The 20,463-nt window shown below is 45.6% G+C and overlaps 1 protein-coding gene across 3 annotated transcripts in view; it reads left to right on the top strand.

Moving 5' to 3' along the window:
* The window catches only part of HTR4 (5-hydroxytryptamine receptor 4), a 90,602-nt gene extending 74,226 nt beyond the window's left edge, over positions 1-16,376 (top strand). For 2 of the 3 annotated variants that reach the window (XM_065849011.2, XM_071814621.1), the window contains one exon: positions 13,587-16,376. In XM_065849011.2, the coding sequence (XP_065705083.1) occupies positions 13,587-13,674 (88 nt within the window). In that variant the 3' untranslated portion in view covers positions 13,675-16,376. Of the gene's footprint in view, positions 1-12,066; positions 12,229-13,586 lie in introns of all 3 variants that reach the window. The other variant, XR_010652327.2, reaches the window with a different exon arrangement.
* Positions 16,377-20,463: the final 4,087 nt, after the last annotated feature.

Genomic DNA, 20,463 nt, shown 5'->3' with positions numbered 1-20,463 from the left:
ATAAATATTTGTATTTGCTCGCTTACAAATAATAAGTGATTACAAGCACAAGCAAAGGGCTTAGACGCTCAGTGTGTGAAAACCACGTGCTTTGGCCAAATCGAAGATCTCCGATCCAGAATAAATAACTTCACTTTTAAAAAGAATTCCTGCTGTCAGGCTGTTCTAAGAAGCAACAGAAGTGCAAAGGATGGGCACTGATAAAATAATAAAGAACAAATGTCTGCAGAGTCCGGCACACCTCTTATTTTTCTTATAAGGGCTAATACACTTTTGCATTTTAATAGACACATAGATGAAGCTACATAAAAAGGGGCCAAAACTTTCATGTTTTCTACACATCACAACTATCACGCCAGTCATGCAGGGGTATGATTTTTTGCTAAATTATTAGGCAAAGTGCATCTTAAATGGCCTCGATGTAATACCAAGAATTGTATTTACAAAACTTTGTTTGCTATTGGGTGATGGTTGTAGCTGAGCCAAACCCGCAGCGTTTGAAACCTGCTGGCTAACATGCAGTTTTCTGTTCCATTTGCTACGTGTGTCATTGCTTTGCTTTTCCTCAAGAATGGGAACTAACATAAAGCTGAGCAACATTTATTTACCAAAGCAGAGCCTAAGGCAGAGATTTATAGACTATGTCATCTCTGTCTTTCTCTGTCTTTCCATATTGGTGAATTCTAAGGGAGAGACAGCAGTCAGCTCCTTAAAATCTGATATGATAGAATATTTTCCCTTGCAACTCAAATTATTCTATTCTATTCTATTCTATTCTATTCTATTCTATTCTATTCTATTCTATTCTAGCAGAATAGAATAGCAGAAAATAGCAGAAGCAGAAAATATCAAGGTCCAGAAGCGACCGAGGGATATCACAAACTTCAGAAGTTTGAACTTATTTGTTTGCTTCTGCACTTTAAATTTGAAGGCAATATATAAAGCAATGGGCAGGTAGGGGCTGCTGGGTTTATGAGCCCCAAAGGACACACACATCTGCAGGAGGACCTGAAGAAATCAAGTAGCCCAGTGGTAACAGCAGGTTTTGCACACTCGGTTACAAGCACAAGGAGGTCGGAGGGCTCAGAAAGGCTGCAGTGCAGTGGGTTCGGTGATCATCAGAATTACTGCACAGCACCGGCTGTGGTGCTCTGGGCAGCAGGCCCATGGGTTGAAGCAAACCTGATCAATACAAGCTCATTGGCTCAGGCTGAAGGCCCTAAACCAGCATAAACCAGGGAGAAACACAGGTGGGGTTTTGCTTAATTCATGTCTGGTTTTGCTTTTACGTTTTAGACATTCTGTGCTTAAATAAGAAACTGGTATTTCTCATGCTGGATAGACTAGGAGGAAATCCCTTCAGTAATATAGCAATTGTCATGTGGACAGAAGTTTCATTTGTGGATTGAAGGGTGATTTTGCACTTGCTGGGACATCCCCTCATCTTCCCGGTGCCTCCTCTTGGGCTCTCGTGCTTTCTGAGCTACCTGTGCCAGGAGCTGGGGAGGCTTTGGAAAAGCTGAGCTTGTAGAACAGAATTTACCAGTGACAAAATTTAGCGACTTTGGGCTTATCTGTCCCATCTGAAGCAAATCAGTCTCTTGATTCGGAATCCGTATGATATTTAAAACATACAATGACTATTGCCACAGCACAAATGAGAAGTATATCATCCCTGATCTGCCGAGACAGTTTGCGTTCAGATTTAGGTACCACATACTGTTGTGGTTGTGCTCTGTCATTTGCAGGTGTAACTATGGTATGTGACTTGTATGCCAATGAAAATACATATTCCACAGGCCCATTCAAAAAGCCTCCAGTGTGTCACATATGCTTAAAAGACTCAAACTTGGCTGAGTCAATGCAAAGACTCAGTATTCATAAAGCATTTTTGGATTGTTTTCTGCCAGCGTTTCACTTTACGTCAAGTAGAATAAATTACTAGTTTCACCTGAAACTTAATTTCCCCACCTTATATTTCTGCAAAAAAACCCTGAAAACTTAATTGTGTCAGCAGGGGAAGGAATCCGACTTTATCAGTGATTACTGTGTGTTTCTCCCGGCTGATTGCCAGATATTTTGATTGCACTGGTTACCTCCTCCTATGATCAAAATCACTACATCGATCAGTACAGCTCTTAAGTGTCACGTTCCAATCTACAAGGCATTTGGGTAACAGAGGATCTCAAAAGGGATTGCCTAGGGCTCTTTTGACTTTATGAAACCCATCAGAGGATAAATATCTGCTTTGATTATGCTCCCTAGTTCTTGGATTTCCCTCATCCTCCCAAAAGCTAGAAACTGCATCAATACTCTTTCCTCCTCAGATTTTTACCTCTCCTGACACTTGGAGAAGCATCCTTGGACATTGTGTACTCAAATGTTCAGACTGAGCTTGATGGTTTTCTTTTGGACATCTCCAGAAGAGATGAGGTTCTGCTTGCTATGATGCTCAGATGAGAACATTTCTTCCCCTGGTCCTCCTTGCACACACAAGCTCAGAGGGTCCCTGGGGCTGGAGGGAGCAGGAACTGGCATCACTCCCATGAGGTTCTCAGTAGCAGATGTCCAGGAACTACTCCTGTTGAGACTGGAAAGGCTGAAGTCAGAGAACAGGAGTCGTCACAGGATGTTTGGGGATACAGCGAACAGAAAATGGGGACTGAGCAACCTCTGAATCATATTGAAATGAAGAAGCTGTCAGATGCACCTCCTGTCCTCCCCAGCACGCTCCTGAAGACAATTTAACCTGGCTGTGAAACAGCTCTTGGCAGGGAAGGCAGATGAGCAAACGAAGCATCATCCTTCCTGAAGAACAACAGGGGAATGAAAGCACAGCCACCAAGCAATATGTACTTATTGGCTTATTTTGGTATCGGTTTTAACCAAGCTAAAAACAAGGAGGAACCGTCTCTGAAAGTGATGCAGGGAATTAATGTTTGCAAGTGGGGCGTATATGGGAGGATGGAGCGGGGGTTCTGCTGCTGCCCCTCGGCACCGGGAAAACGCTCTGGGCAGTTACAAACCAAGGCTGAACGGGGGAGAATAGGGAGATTTTACTCAAATTAAGCACCCACTTCCAATGTCACCATCTGTGGTATGACATTTAATCCTAAGAAAATGCTTACAAAATACGACTAGTTATGAGCACAGCTCAAAAGTTTACCATGTTAATGTTTTTCGTAATGTGATGTATAAAGTTTTACCGATTCATGCCCCGTGGGCTGAGACAGAGAAGCAGTCTGAAGTCAGGAATGTGCCGGCTAATGCATATCATAGAAATATTCATTGAAGAACCTTGAGGAAGAAGCAGGGAAGAGTGGTAGCTCACCATGGTGAGCAGGATGGAAAGCTGGCAAAATTCTACAACATTATTTTAGCAGTGCTGCGAAACACTGGGGATCATCCTCCATCCTCCATCAGTGCTCCAGACTGGATGCTCTTGCGTTGCTTACATTCACATAATTATTACAGATGCGTTACAATTTTTGGAAATTTGGACATACATCTATACTAAGAAATAATTGATGATAGTTATAATCATTTAGTTTCTTACAATACATCTATTAATTATTAGTTAAATATAAACTAAGCACTCTGCTTCTAAACAATGTGTCACTCAATCTTCTGACTCCCTCCTGTCATGCAGAAGGATCTAAAACTTGAAGAATATCCCCTCATTTTGCAGGTGGTCAGAAAGCATTTATCCTGTGTCCATTGGTTAATGATGGGCATGTCTTTTATAATTTAATCACAGTATACATTAATTTGGCAGCTTCTCTTCAGTACTGTTTTTTGTTGTTTAATTTTTGCATCGTTTTTCCATTACGAGAAAACACGATTTTCAGCTCTTACCTTGAGGTGCCTTAAGACACCTACAGCTCCACCACAGTGCCGGGGTACCCAGAATGGCCAGGATACAGCCGTGCTCTGAGGGAGTTTGCGATAGTTTGCTGTTCACAAAGGAGCTTAAATTAGTGACTGGCATTAACAATGTGCATATGCTAGGCTTTTGTTATAAACCACATCATTCTTTGCAGAAAGTCTTGTTTGGACACCAAAAAGTTCTGCTCTTGCACTCAAAAAGTAGATGAAGAATTTTTTTTTCCAGAAGATTTCAAAATTGCCGTTTTTCACTGGACATCTCAGTGCAGAAAAGCCACCGGTTGATTTCCCAGGTGGCTGCGGTTCTGACACCGTGGCGCGTATCTGAAGCCTGACAAACAAATCCAGTCTTGGGGCTCCAGGCTGCTGGTCTGCAATACGTTTGGAGATTACAGAACCACAGAACCCCAGGATGTCAGGGGTTGGAAGGGACCTCAAAAGCTCATCCACTGCAATCCCCCCTGGAGCAGGAACACCCAGCTGAGGTTCCACAGGAAGGGGTCCAGGTGGGTTTGAATGTCTGCAGAGAAGGAGACTCCACAACCTCCCTGGGCAGCCTGGGCCAGGCTCTGCCACCCTCACCAGGAACAATTTCCTTCTCATTTTTAAGTGGAACCTCCTGTGTTCCAGTTTGCACCCATTGCCCCTTGTACTGCACTGGTTGTCACCGAGAAGAGCCTGGCTCCATCCTCCTGACACTCACACTTTCCATATTGATCCCCAGGAATGAGTCACCCCTCAGTCTCCTCTTCTCCAGCTCCAGAGCCCCAGCTCCCTCAGCCTTTCCTCACCCGGGAGATGCTCCACTCCCTTCAGCATCTTGGTGGCTGCGCTGGACTCTCTCCAGCAGTTCCCTGTCCTTCTGGAGCTGAGGGGCCACAACTGGACACAATATTCCAGGGGTGGTCTCCATTGCGGTGTCTCCACTGCACAAGGAAGCAGCTCCAAGGGGTTTTGCCACTATTTCATTCCACAGCTTTGATGAATGCCTTGTGGTTTTTATCTTTGCAGATGAAAGGTTTAATTATGCCAGTTGTGAGATCTCCATTTATTAAAAAAAAATTCATTATCTTCCATTTGAATATTCTTAATTGATCCTGCTTGTTCTTCAGTAATTGAAACACCTTAGTTAAAAACAGAAGCCTATTATGAGCTATCCCATCTGTGGGCAGTCAAAGCTGCTCTTAATGCGATGCTGTGTATTTCTAATGTAAACGAGCACTTCCGAGTACTCTCCTAATTATCAGATTTGGGTCTTTTATGAATGTGGCATTAATTATGGTGCAAACATGAACTGTAGGGCAAAAACTTCAGGTAATTAGAGCACATAAAGTAGTGTGAAACTTAACATTAATGAGAGAGAAATGGAAATGCAGAGTTAATGTGAGAAGGGGAGAGTGCCCATGTTGTGTAGCGTGGCATTGAATGGCCTCGGTCATTTGCTTGCTTGTTTATGCTGGTGCTTATAATTAGCAAATAGATTTATATCATTGAAAACAAATCGTTTCTCTGCTGATTTTAAACTTAGCTTAGTTTCTGTCCTTCAGCGCCCAGGTTTCTGTTTCTCTTGTGGAAACATCAACTAATATAACATTAACAAGTTGTAAATCTTTGATGGAGGGAGTCAGCATCTCTGGACTGACTCCATCACCTTGGTTGCGGTGTGGATCCCATGTTTTTCATCACCAGACATTGTCACATTTATGTTCATAATATCCAAAGTCCAAGGCCTTTTGCTGAAGCTGAGCAGAACGTCCTGCAGCAGAAAATAGGGAAGCTTATAAACATCATTTGGGTCAAGCAGCGGCAAGACGGAAGCCTAAGGAAGCTGGGAAAAGAGGTGTCTTGAGCCCTTGGTAACCTTCTGTCAACAATTCCTTAAAATAGCTCACTTAGCTGATCTTGGTAATTATCATCTTAAGAGGTGATTACCCAATGCAACAATGAGACTTTATAACATCGTGCAAAAGGATTTAGCCAGCGCCCAGGGATGATGACATCCAAAATGTGTTCCTTCAGCCCTATTTCTATTGAATTCAACCCTTTGCTGCTTTGCTGACCTGTGTGAAATGCCTTGGTTGACTCAGGACAGGCTCCTAATTAGTTATCTTTGTTAATCAAGCTCTATCCAATCTGTTTCCTGTGCCAAGTGAAAGGTTGTGTCCAGCGCCAATGAGAGGCCAATGTGGTTCTCCTCCATTCATGGAACAAGAGTCTTCTGAGCAAAGGAGCAGCGTGCTGGGATTAGCTGTTGAAGTTAAAGTAGCTTGGATGGGTTCCTATCGTTTTTCTTAGACCAAATTAATTAATAAAGCCTGGAAATAACAAGAATTTTGAAAAAAGGAAGTTGTACTTAGCACTTGCAGTTCCAGGGAAACGAACTGATTGGGTCAAGTTCAGCAAATGTTTTCAGCAGGAGAACATGAGAAGAAAACAAGATGCTGAGGTGTTTTGACATTTCATTTCAAAATCATATTTCAGCTTATTATTTGCCTGCACTTTTAAAAGGAGTTAAACATCCTCCTTAAAAAAAAAAAAGGATACATTTCTACTGTAAACACAAAAGTTAATGAACTGGAAGGGAGTTTGTTCTTGTTTTGCCAGAAGAAAATAGGCACCTTCTCTATTGTACATCAAGCTAAAGCAGTAGTGGCTCTGTGTCGCTGCGGTCACATTTCCACCGGACATTATCTGCTCACCTCCACTTTTGGAGATAGAATAGAACCATGGGATCGTTTTGGTTGGAAAAGCCTGTTAACCCAACGCTGCCAAGGCCACCACTAAACCGTGTCCCTAAGAAAGGGCAGAAACAGCATTGATAGCTGCTTGCCTTGTGTTCTGCCACTCGCCACATACAAAGAAAGTCATTTATTTCTTTCCCCAGCTTTTTACTTCCTTGGAGAACCGTCTGCAAATGTGAAACGCGAGGAGGCATTAGAAGTCTTACACAATGTACTGGAGGCTGGATTCCGTGGGCTGGAGACAGCTGGCTTTAAAACCTCCAACTGAAATTTAGCGAAGAATGATGAGTGCTTAATTCCAGCTCGCAAGGTCTGAACAGCCTTATTTGATTTAAAGATAATCAAGATATTCAGCATAACTGCTTAAGAGTGGAAAAAAATAAACACGTCATGAGATAGAGACAAATTTGTATTTACATTTGACTACAAATGACTGTAAAATCAACATTGATGTCATATCTGTATAAATAATTTAGCAATCCAAATGTTTTCCTGAGATCCAGATTTTCACCATTCAGCTGCAATGCGAAAATGGAACTTTTGATTACATTTCTGTGGATTTCGCCCGTGTTTTCCCAAAGGACTGCATCACGTCTAAGGAGGAACGGCCCACTGATATTTGCTCCTCTTTGTTAAAATCAATTAAATAAGGCTAGGACAGATTCAAACTTGGCTAAGGCATTTTAAGAATTTGGGAGTATTTTCTCTTTGCTCTTGCTGCTTGAGACATCAAATCCACTCGCTGGGCGGTTTTACACACAGGTAAAAGATGATCCCTGCCCAGGATTGGAATAAGAAGCGGTGAAGGCAAAGGAAGGTCCTTGTTGCAAAGCTCAGTGCAGAGGATGGATTGAATTTCCTTGGCCACGTTACAGATCCCGACCACGTCTGGTCGGCTGTTCCACCGCAGGGCTCCAGCAGGCGATTTAGCACATCATTGTCTACCCCAGGCCCTTTCCTCATCTAATCACATCGGTAGGGGCTCTGCAGGCCGTCAGCTGGCAATGAAGAGAAATGGCCATGGGAGGATGGGATGGAGACGTCCATCTGCCGTCCAGCCTGACCAGCTCCCAGGAACCGGCCACAATGGCTTCACCGTCCCCGGGTCCGAAACCCTGCAGCCCCCTCGGGCAGGAGCCCCGCGCTCGACAGCGCACAGAAAACAAATACCAAGGGTATCTCTGCAGAGTTAAAGGGAAAATATCTGATATTTGAGGGAATTCTCTTGGAGCGGGCCTCACTGTGTTTTCTCAGTTCACGCGCTCTTTTTATATTCATTGGTTTCTCGTACGTTTAGAAGAGAAATTATCTCTGAATTGGCTTGTGTTGGCCCAAGCAGAACATGAGTAGGTGCAGAGAGAGACCTACCTGTAGTAAACCCACCTTGGATAACGTGCTGGTCTCCTCTGGGTTGCAGGTCAACCAGACACAGCAGAAGGACGACACACAAAAAGCTTAAACCTCATTGCTCGGAGATCTTGCGAGTATTTCATCTCAGAACCAGGGCGAAGTGAGAAACCCACCGAGAAACAGGAGCTCTTCGACCTAGAATTATGAGATACAGCCGTAGTTTTTCAGCATCGATTATCAAATCGATTTACGTGTTCTGCAGCGTTGATACGTATCGACAAAAAGGTAGAATGAGCTTGTATTTCTGGCTCCCTTTGGGAATGGTGCTGAGCAGGTGGCAGGATGCTCTCCTCATCCTGCTGGAAGGATTTCCTGCCGATGGCCAGATGTGGCGGTTCACTCAGCAGCTGGAAGCTGGAGTCGTTCAGCCCAGGCTTTACAGAATTACTGGAAACCTTTCCATTTCATGGAGTCTACGAACCCATTAATTGCGAGAGAGGGACATTTCTGCTTGGACTTTTTGAACATCAAAAACGCAGATATATTAAAACAAAGCGTTTCGCGAAAATGCATTTAGTTTGGTTTATGTGTATTCATTTTTTAACAGAAAAAATGGAAATGAAGCAACACGTTTTGTTTACATTCCATCTTGACATTTTGTGTATTTCAGATTAAAAACCCAACGCTTCTTTCAAAATGAAAAATGTCGCAAATTCAAACAGAAAATTCCAGAGATTCTTGGATTTTTCTGTTGACGCTCTTCTCCATTTTCTGAATGTTTCCCAAGATTTCCCAGTTTTCCAAAAGCATCTTTTCAGGGAGGAAATAGCATTGTCACTGGGATTCGGGATGGGCTGTGTGATCTTTTCTGTGTGTTCCCATCATAGATGTGGCTAAATGATGCCAACCAGAAGCTGTAGTGCACTTAACGACATCTCTGTCACCTACGGGCAATCATTTACTGTGGGTTGGTGACTGCCATAAAATACAGAATTAAAGGACCATTTTTTACCTGCTCCTGAAACAGGAACAAAGTAAGCAGATGCATCACTGCCTGGAATAACTAACAAACAGTCAGCTTGAGCTGTTCTCTCTTTCCCTCTCTTTTATAGTGCATTTATGAATTATGTTGTTTGCATTTATAATTATGGGACCGAACAGATGGTGGAAGGCTTATTTCAGAATGATGAGTTCATTAAAATAACCTGCTCTGGTCTGCCAAGCGATTGTTAACCGTAATCCCAATTTGGTGTTCAAGAGAGATATTTATTCTTTCTCTGTAAGTCCATCTGAAAGAAACGGAGCTTTGAGAAATGGACACTATATTGAGTGTGAAGCCACAATAATGGTGCGGCATATCTTCCAGATGGGAAAGCACTGAGAAGTTGTGCAGCTCTGACAGGAAACAAAAAGAAATGCAAGGAAAGATAAATTGTGGACCAAGTTCATTTTCAAATCCAAGAAAAGTTTCAATTCTTTGTTCAATTCGGAAGCTCGATTCCGCATAGAGTTGCAGCCTCCTCCTGCACTCTGTGCCCTGAGGTGGTTGGGTTCAGTGGTGGTGGTTTCCATCATTAAAAACGTGAATCTGTTCTCAGGCAAAGCGTAAATCTTCAGAGTTTATCACAGCATACACAGCAGCATTTTGTCCTCCTCTAATCCTAACAAGTGTTTACTTCTGTGAAGAAGAGGCTTATGTTGTCACTGAGAGAAACCATCCCCTCTTTGCTTTCCTTCTTGGAAACCTCATTTTACCAGCTGCACTTCACCAGCTTCATCACCTGGCAAGGATGCACCTGCAAACAGTTCTTTGCCCTTCAGCTCCTTTGCAGGCTTTCATTTCTGAGATCTGCTCCGCTGTTTTCACACCAGGATCTTCAGGATCTGGTCAGAAAGCAGATGAAGGCAGAGACATCATGTCAAGGGTTCTTGGTTGAGACTGAAGGAGTCTCCGTTTCTCCCGTTCTGGCCATTATTCAGGTTCTAATTCCCGGTGCTCGCACCTCCTTGTGCAAACATCCGACTGAACCAAAGCTGCGTGACCCTGTCTGAGCGCACAGGGAGCAGGACCAGCGGTGGGAGGAATGGCAGACACGCAGGAAAGTTGATGGCGTGCGGGAGCCACCACACGAGCCCTTCGGGCCGTCGTCGGTCCGTCTGGAGCTGGGCAGGGCTGCCCGTGCGCTCCGTTTGTTATTAACGAGCAGCATCGGTACGAATGCGATCCAAACCCTGCAGAGTTTCTGTACCTGCGGGGGGCCCTTTGCAGCAGCCATCGGGATTAACAGCCTGCAGGCTGATGGACGGGGAGCTTATGGAAGAAGGATGGGTACCAATGTTCAGAGCAAAAAGGATGGGTACCAATGTTCAGAGCAAAGACTACTGCTAAAAGCCAGGGGGGTAATTTGGGGGTAAAACAGGTGCAGAACAGCAAGCTGTGCTTCCCAGGCTGGCGCAGAGTGTGGGTGTGTGTAACCAGCGTAGGCAGCTTTACGTAGATACCGCAGGCATGAAGGGTGGTGGGAGGCATTTTTGGGAAAGGGAGCAGATACCTTCCAATTCCTGTCCGTTCCCCACTGTCCAAGGGACCCCGGGAACTGTCTCCAAACCGGACGGGTGGCTGCGAGCTCCGATACGGGGTGGCACACACTCCGTCGGGGGGTCCTTCCCCTCCTCCCGGGTCGTGCTCTGCCGAGGAAATCGATGTTGTTAGCTCTTGTGTTCAGAGCCAGCAACCCTGCCCCGAAATTGCGCTGCTTTCCGCTCTGCATCAAGACAGGCGTGGTCCTGGGGGCCCGAGCTGGAAACCGGGGGCTTCTTCATCAGGAGAGGACTGAGCAGGGACCTCTGGCTCCATGGAAACAGTGACTGTTTGTCCTTAGAGGTGAGGAAGGCAACGATCAGCAGCTTCTTGGCTTTGCTTCCTTAATCAATTGTACAAGTTGGTGTTGGGGAGAGCTCTGCAGGGAGTGAAAGTGGGAAGAGGACAAAGAGCCACTGCATCGCTTGGTGTTTTCTCCCTGGTTCTTGCTGAGTTCCTAAATAACACTGGAGCTCCATGTTCTGGTCATGGGCCTATGGAGGGTAAAACCACAGAGCTCCCCTCCACTGTGCTAAGAGCTAATCCAACCCGTTAATTAAAGAGTCCATTGGACTGTCAGAAATAGCGGGAGATGCAGAAGCAATTCTCTCCAAATTGGTCGTCATCACAATTAAAGTACTATTTGGCAAGTACGTGAATAGCCTGCAGCAGGGTCCCTTTATAGGTTGTAAAGTCTTTCCATTATTGGGCTTTATTGCTGGGCGGTGATGTTTATGATCCCAGTAAAGCTGTCAATGAAGTGAGTGACTGTCCCCCCGGGGTGCAGAGGGCAGGGGCAGCCAGGGGTGCTGGTGGCAACTGAGCTTGGTACCTTAACATGCCAGCGTATACGAATCCCATCACAGGGATATTAATATAGTCAGGAAAGCTGAACAACTCATTTGCTGCAGATAATTCGCTTAATGCATTTAAACCTTTCAAATTTTTTCCTGCTCGCGTATTATGGCTTCCTCAGATGTATTCGTTACTCAAACCTACCTGATAAATTCCTCCTGAAACGTTCAGCCCGCACACCCAGGGTCTGAATGTTGTTCTCTTCCTGCGGTCAGTGATGGATCCCGTGGTGCTTGGCTGCTCAGCGGGGCAGAGCTGAGCCACACCAGGTGAGGCCAAACGGAGCTGCAGCTGCAGCCGCGCTTCGTCTCTGGAACTTGCTTCCCGTACATACAGATGCCTGAAAAATTAATTGTATTTTTAAAGAGCAGATCGGTTAAGATACGGTGGCGTGGAAAAAGCAGGTCTGTTATAATTCTGCCCGTTATCTGACACTAAATTGCTGCCGTGTTACTGGCGAGTGTCTTTGAACTTTCATTTGAAGAAACCACAGAATGTGAAACAGCCCTGCTGGCAGAGGGCTCCTCCAACAGCTCCTGGAGATGCTGGTAAGACCTTTAGGAGTGATGTGCCCGCACCAGAACAAGCCATCACCCCACGGTGCTGCCTTCGGATGCTCTTTCCTCCTCTCCTACCCGTCCTCTTTCCCCACAGGGTAAACAGCTGGAAGTGTTGAGCTTCAGACAGACACAGGAGACCCTGGGACACCTTAATGACTTCTCTTTAGCTTAACGCGTCTTTGTAACAAACGGCATCACCTGCTAACTTGCTGCTCTTGCACAACTGTGTTCTGACTGCTGCAGAAGAGGAGGAAAGGTTTGGCTCTTTGGCTCTTTCAGTGCCTGTCTGTCGTGCTCCCGAGCAAGTCCTGAGTTGCTCTCAAGTCTGTCTGCCTTGTTCACAGAGCAGAGGGGCTCCTGGCTCTCCTCTCTATCACCCTTTGTAGCAGAGACTTTGCTCTGCTGGATCACCTCACCCTATGTGCTCTGTCTGACTTGGTATCAATTAAAATTACGTTACGACTTGTATGCTTCGTGGTCATCTAACTGGAGTGTCTGTTCAGTGATAGATGCAAAATGTCCTGTTTCTTGCATCGAGTCTGTATCTCGTTGGTAGAATTAGCACGTTTTTTGAAATATATGATCATTATTTAAAGTGATGGAGTACTAAGGGACGATGTTTAATGGATACATGGGCACATACAGTGACGTGTATTAAGCAACCAAGCCTGACCATGTTGAAAAACAATATCCAGTGCATTAGAAGGTAAATTCCTCTGGGAATGTTCACCAGGACAAATTCTGATAGGCAAAACTACAAATTCTGTAGTTTATACCCTGCCTTTCATTTTGAGTCCACGGCTGATCTACTGGAATTGGTGGATACATCATTTGTAGGATACTCAGATCATGTACCTCAGACATTTCAGTGGCATTATACGCACCTCAGGGAGAAGAGCTGCATGTCATTAGCAAACTAAACCACCAGTTCTGTTCAGAAAGCCTCGTTGAGATGGACAGCAGGACACGGGCTGGTAGATGAGCACAGGGTAAGAGAGAACGTGGGCTTCCTCACATCTGAATTCTGCTTTTCCATTTCTGGCCCAACGCCTGGAAAAAGTATCAGAAAGGTATATGCATGACATGATACCTCCAAAGGACACAAAACATGAACACTGGCTTGATGAGACAAATAGAACTGGCACTAAACCCAGCTCTGCAATAGACAGACAGTACTTTCTTTTGTTAAGTGGAAATGCCATGAAATGTTGGTCTTGGTTTCATCTTGAACAGCATTCACTTCCCAAGCTAGTCTCAAACGATTCTGTAAATGCTTTTATTGAAGACAGTAACTGAAGTGCCTTCAGCTATGTCCGCCCACTGATGACCAGTTAGTTCTTTGGTCTGGTTTCCTCTCATTGCCAGCTGCACCTTAGGTACATGAAAACCAACAGGTTCTTGGTTTTCCTGCATTGCTTTAACTGCATCAAACTGAAGATTTGGTTCCCTGCCATGGAGCAAAGTAGGGATTCACATTTGCTTAATGTGGGATCTGGATATTTGGAAGATGTACTGTCTTAAGATGTACTTTGTGGTTGTCAAGAACTCATTTTACATCAGCCTGTCCATTTAACTAGCACTAACGTATCTTTCTTCATGTTTTTCTACCCCTAGGTACACTGTTTTACATAATGGGCATCATCAGGAACACGAGAAGCTTCCCATCCACAACGACCCTGAGTCCCAGGAGTCCTGTTTCTAGTCATGATCCTAGAAGAGGAACAGCCCAGCTGAACGAGCGGGTTCCTTTTAGGATACCCAAAGGCTTCACGGCCAGCAGGACTCTATGAAAACTCCTTCATCTGCATTGCCATGGTGCCTCCTGCGCTGACTTCACCTGAACGTCCAGCTGCACCCGTGCAGGGCGATGGGGAACGGGAGGTACAGGAGCAGAACGGCTGAGGGGACTTTCCTGGATTGCCAGGACAGCCGGACTATACAACTGCATCAGTGAGCTGATATCTGTTAACATATGGAAACAACACAGACACAAACCACCCAGGGCAGGGATTCCTGTTACTCCTTTCCAGCTGCCACCCGTGTCCGAGCCACCTCTCCATCCTGTGACACCACGATCTTAAAGATGACAAGTTCTGGCTAAAGCCCTAACACGATGGGAGACTAAACGCAGGTTTTATCTGTGTGAGGTGCTGCCCACTGGTGAGCAGATGCTGTCAGGAGAGAAAAAGCACTTTTTCTTTGGCCAAGTAAGAGGAAGCATTTGCCTTTTGGTTACAGTCACTGGTGGAAGCTGCTGAATCCCCCTGCCCTGCAGAGCTGCCTTTGTCAGTGCTTTCATTGCGTTTGCTGGCAGCAGAGCCCAGGTGTACAGAGCGCCCGGCACGCTGGAGTGGGACCACAGGGACGTTCTGCGCTGACAGCGGGTCCTGCTGCGAAGGGACAGTGGCCGCCCTCTGCCATCCGATGGCTGGGACGTGGCCCTGATGCCGTGGCCCAGCAGCCAGTGCCGTCCTGCTCTGGGGCACTGGAACCAAGAGGAGAGGTTGGCCAAGAGCCAGAGCCGGTCTGTAATACATCACTAAGTGCCATCTTGAAAAATACACCATCCAACAAGCTTTTCCAGCTCCATTAAGAAGACAGACTTCTACTTAGGTTTTCCATCTTTATTTTGCTGTTTGTTTCCGTTCTCTTCCGGTTGAGGCAAGAAGCTCCCAGACTTTCCAATATCACCACATGCACATCTCTGTTTGCAAAGATCTCAGTCTTTAGCTGCTTCCTGCATGTAGATGTTGCCGTGTTGCTTGTGAGACGCTGCCACCTTTGCATGGAGAGGCTGCAGAGTTCACGACTTTGGGAGAATGGCTCTCCCACAGTGTGGAATACCCAGGATGAAGACTGCAAGCCTCTGCCCTTCTTAGATGAAGATCTAACCCAGAGATGCCACCCTGAGCCTAGAAAATAAACCCGTACTTTGTTATATTGTGTAATCATGTACAGATATTTTTAATGTAAAAAGAAAAGGCGACATTATTTATTATTTTTTATCAGGAATGTGTGGGTTTTTTCATTAAAAGCTTCTAGACCCAGGAGCTTAACATTATAAATATAATTATTTGGTAATGTTTCTGTTGCTATGTGACAGGTATTTACTGTAAACAAACAAACAAATCCTGCTTGGAATAAACAAAAGTGTTGCTCAGTAGGGAAAAAAGCTCTTTGCATGATAAGAACAAGTGGCTCTATCACCACGGTGTCTGGCTTCTGCAAATGCTTCTTCTGCATTAAACTGTCACTGATAGTTTCACATCATTTTCCTTTGGGGTTCGAAAGGACACTGGGCAGGAACAGCCCTAATTAGAGGAGAGTAGGCACCGATGTAGAAAATGCTGTCAGATAGAGAAACTGGTGGTGTCGTGGTGACAGGTGCCAATGGGAAGAACGCAAGCACCGCGAGAAGAGAGGCGGAGGTTGAGCCCATTCCTGACTCGTCGTTAGGAACAGTTTGGCAATGATGTGGTTTTACTAGGCTGTGTTTCCAAAAGAAGTTGTTATCAGTTCAGCTCTATTGTTAACACCGAAACAGAGCAGCGGATGAAAAAAAAAAATGGCCAATTATTGGAAGTTTGGAAAAAACTCATCCGGGGCCACTTGAGTCCTACGATCTCCACTCCGTGGAGCTGCCCAGGGGGGTTTGTCTGGATTTGGGTACCAAGGCTGCAGAGCAGGTTGTCTTGGTTTTACCTCAAGAATCAAATTCCTTAAAGAAAGCCTAGAAAAGCTTTTCTCTGTCCCCATTAAAAGGCATCAAAATATCGGTGTGAAATGTCTCAGAGTGCTATGGAACCAGCAGCGTGGGGTGCTATGGTGATGGTGCTTGTTTCTGCTGTTGTCCTTGAAGTGTCGTCGTCTATATTTTTATGTGCTTTAGTAATATATCTCTTCTTAATTGAAAATGAACTTCTCGACACTGAATTTTACTCGAGGGCATTGTTCAGGAGGCTCTATCGATGGGGTCAGTAGCTCACTATCCAAAATGGTCAACAGATCTGATTGGAAAAAAGGCTCCGGTTCCAAACACCCTATTTGAACGAAATACCAAACACGAAACATCTCTGGCTAATTGCTCCTTGGACTCAGTAAACCTGCCATGAACCACCTGGCAGCTCCTGCTTAATAAGTCAATAATCTCAGCAATGCTTCTGTGAACCCAAGAAACGACGTTGTCCATCATCGCTAATGTTAGAATTTCTACTGCAAAGCCGCTGTCCATGGGAAGCCCTCGTACCCGATTGCTGAAGGCAGCAGCTCCTGCAGCCTCCGAGTTCATCTTCCCATTGACCATTTTGGCTGGCAGTGTCCTCGCCTGTGCTGAATAATATGTAATGCGTTGGTTGTTTCTAAAAAGAATTAAAAGAAATCCTCTATGTCCACTGCTCACGCTCACTTCTTGTACTGGTTTCACTCAAAACATAAGCTGCTACCACGCAAGGCTCTCCCCGTGCCTCGCAATGTACCCCAACAGTTCTCACAGCACCGGAGAATCTGGCCCCGTTGCTTTGAAAATACTGATGAGCTCTGAGGTTATAATGCAAGCTCGTTGGATTTACCCACCAGCACAATTCTGCACCTAACCCTAAACCTAACTCTAACCCTAACCTAACTCTAATCCTAACCCTAAACCTACCCCTAACCCTAACCTAACCCTAATCTAATTTTAACCATAACCCTAACCTCACCCTAACCCTAACCTAAGCCTAACACTAAACCTAACTCTAACCCAAACCTAATCCTAACCATAACCCTAACCCTAACATAATCCTGACCATAACCCTGACGCTAACCCTAACCCAAGTTTAACCACAACCCTAACCCTAACTCGAACCCTAAGCTAACCCTAATTTTAACCCTAACCCTTATCCTAACACTAACCCTAAGCCTAAGTCTAACCCTAACCTAACCCTGACCCTAACCTAAGTTTAATCATAACCCTAAACCTCACCCTTCCCCTAACCTAAGCCTAGCACTAACCCTAACTCTAACCCTAACCCAAGCCTAATCCTAACCCTAACCTAGCCCTGACCCTTACCATAACCCTGACCCTAACCCTAACCTAAGTTTAATCATAACCCTAAACCTCACTCTACCCCTAACCTAAGCCTAACACTAACCCTAACTCTAACCCTAACCTAAGCCTAATCCTAACCCTAACACTAACCTAAGTTAAACCACAACCCTTATCCTAACTCTAACCCTAACCTAACCCTATTCCTAACCTGCACCTGCCCTTCCTTTCACACTTGGTTGTCACTGACCCCCTTCCTCCCCGGCCTGTGCCGCGTCCACCTCCCATCCTGCACTCGGGTGTTGCTGCAATGGGCATCACGCTGACAGGCGATTGCAAATGGGGAGTCATCTAATTCTGTGCAGCTCTGCTCCTCTGAGCTCCCCAGTGAATTTGACTGAAAAAGGATGCTCCCTTCTTCCCTCCTTTCCATCTCTTTTCTACCGTCTTTCACAGGTTCTCTCTAATAACCATATATTTATTTCTTCACATAAATATACGAGTAGTACTCAGCAGCAAATTACCACACCACCGCGTTTACGGTCCGGGAACGCTTTACATTTTTTTGCATGCAGTAAGGCTCAGAAGCGTTAAGCACGATGCCTGCTGTAGCTGTTTCCTTGGATTGCAACTGCTGACACCTTTCCTCGCCAGGGATAATGTGCACGCAGAACAACCAGCTTATTGGAAATCGGCTGTCTGGGCCTTTGCTAAACCATCTTCAGGAGGCTGGGCTGCCAACACAGTTATATTTCCACACTTCTGTACTTTTCTCTGCTCCAGAGGTCTTGCACGGTATTTGTTGGCAGGGCACGTGCAAACCCAACGATGCATTGAGGCCACTTGTGCTGCAAGAGGGAAAGAGCAACAGGCTGAGTGCTTCCAAAGGCAGACTGAAAACCTGGCCTAAGACTAGAGCTGTGGGTAATCTGCATCAGGGCGCAGCACAGCACGGGGCGAGCCACGCTCTGAGCAGCTGAATTCAGCCCTGGAAGAGCTTATTTCTCTCCCCTGACTGTAAGAGGAGACCTCTCTGACTTACCTACCAAAGCTATAGCCCATCAGGAAGGGTATTGTTGAGCTGTTAAGTCAGACCCAGCCCAGGGAAGACAATCCTTCCTGTTTAATTCATTCCCTGAAACCACATGCATGGAAAGCACATGGAGGAAGTAGGGGACAGAAATGATGCAACCATATCAGAGTTTCCTTTGTCATCTTCATCACCTATCAGATTTATTGTTTGCAGAGCTGCCTTTGAACTCCAGCGAACAGCTCGCTTTGATGTCCAGATGCAAATATCGCTGTTTGCTAAGCGGGCTGTAAATGGATTTCATAGTTCATTCCTAAGCTGCCACACAAGAGCACAGCAACGCTCAGAGCCCCAGCTGGTGTTGGTGTTTCCCCTGATGGAGAGAGATGAACAGAGCGGGATCACTCAGGTACCTCATTTGCAGCGTGACAAGGGAAGCCCATCAGGTACAACAGGAGGGATTTCGCTGCCTCCTGAGCCCAGTTTAACCCTGGGCAGGACCAGTGCAAGCCCGTCCTTGCTCTCCAGGGTTTGACACGGCAATAGAATCACAGCCTGCCCTAAAAGGGAACAAAACCGAGAGACAAAGTGAAGCTCAGCCACAAAAGACCACACTGCTTTACAACCTGGAAGCTGCCAACCAGAATTGCACAAGCCTGGTATCTCTACATCTGCTTCTATAAATGCAGTGACAGCTTTCCACATGGTATATAGGATCTTTTGGAGATATGTGTAGCATTCAAGAAAATGAAATGGACATAAAGTATCGTGTTTTCTAGATATGGCATCAAACTGTCTTAAAAGAGGTTGTTAAAGCACCCAATGGGTGCAGATTTGTCAGGGTACAATACCCAACATTTTTAAATCTCTAAATATACTCCAGTGTGCTTTTTGTGACCTTGCAGAATCAAGTTGCTTAAACACCAAAAAAAGGAAGGGATGATCGATTTCTACTTAGTTTCCCTGGGGCTGTTACAGAAGGATATTTATCTATTTATATCAGCTGTTCTTTGCTGATCTTAGCTCAAGAAGAGGCCGAGAACCTGTGTCATGGCAAGGACTTGCACCTCACACCAGCAAAGTGTTTCTGAAAGAAAGAAAGAAAGTCAAGTTCCATTTAAAGTAAAAACAACAGAATGATCGTAAATGACTTAATTCCAAGCCTTAGTTTCCTCTAAGTGGCCAAAAGCGTATGCCAGAATTTCTTAAAACTGAAGCGCCTGACCCTTTGCAGGAGACATTGCTGCCCGCTCCCCGCGGAGGGACACGCGGCGCGGAGGGACACGGTGAAGAGGCCCGGGAGCCGCTCCCTCGCCGGCAGCGCCGCCTGGCGGCCGCCCGGGGCTGCAACAGCGCGCTGCGCGGATCGCGGAGGTGGCCGAGCGGGGAACGGGGGGGTGCGTGGGTCAAGTTCACGGTCATTGCCAGGTCCGAGCTCCCGTGCGCTCTCAGCTGTTTGATCTCCACCATGGCAAACAAGCCATCCAGAGGCCTTGCAGCAGGGAGCCCACCACAAACACACCACCAGACGGGCAAGCAAACCATTGCTTGTGTCGGCTCCTGCTCGCACAAACTGTTCCTGTTCGTGCACTACTAACAGTTGAGCAAGAAAACGATCTTTTCACCCGCTTTGCCCCTCTCCTCACGGTTTCAGAAGCAGAAGTCAGTGCAGAGAGCAGGTTTTCCAGCCAGATCCCAGGAGATGGACACAATTCATTTAGTTATTACATCGCTGCTATGTGTAAAATGGGCGCAATGTTTAAGAGGTTAAAACTACCGCAATATTCAGTTGCTCACAGAAAGAAGTACTGAATATAAATAAGTACATTACTTGTATAAATACTTCTACAAAACACTAAAGTTAGAGATACCAAATGGAGATCTGGTACAACGCTCCAGAAACACAGGAGCACGTTCCTGTACGTGCTGTATTGAAATGGTAAAGGTGACTGAATCGATGACTCAGATCGCTCGAAACGCTTCTGGGAAGGGTCACAATTATGGTTTGAGTATCACTGGATATATTGTCTACGGTTAAACATATTTGTTACAACTAAACCTTGATCCTGCATTGAAGTGAATGTAACATCATTACCTGGTACCCAGCACCCCTCTCCATTAGAGGGAGCAGGTGCGAGACGATGCTCCGGTACCCGATCTCCTGCTGCTTCCGTGAGGCCCCGTTCTCTTCCTCTTATTGAATATATTTCTAGTCCCACGTTGCCTCAAGACTTTCCACACAGGGACAGACGCAGAGAAAACCAATGCTGCATTTAGCAGTTTTGCCCCTTCAATCCTACAGAGCCGACGTCACAGAAACCCCCATTAGCCACGCTGATACCAAAGAATCAACATCATTAACAGTAATGCGTAAAATTGCATAATGGTATAGACGAATCTGCTCTGTGATTTTTACCGGAGTAAGTCAGCAAATTGTC

Source organism: Patagioenas fasciata, chromosome 14 (assembly GCF_037038585.1).
Source record: "Patagioenas fasciata isolate bPatFas1 chromosome 14, bPatFas1.hap1, whole genome shotgun sequence".
Lineage (NCBI taxonomy): Eukaryota > Metazoa > Chordata > Aves > Columbiformes > Columbidae > Patagioenas > Patagioenas fasciata.
The sequence above is the reverse complement of the archived record's forward strand: the minus strand, read 5'-3'. Positions and strand labels throughout refer to the sequence as shown.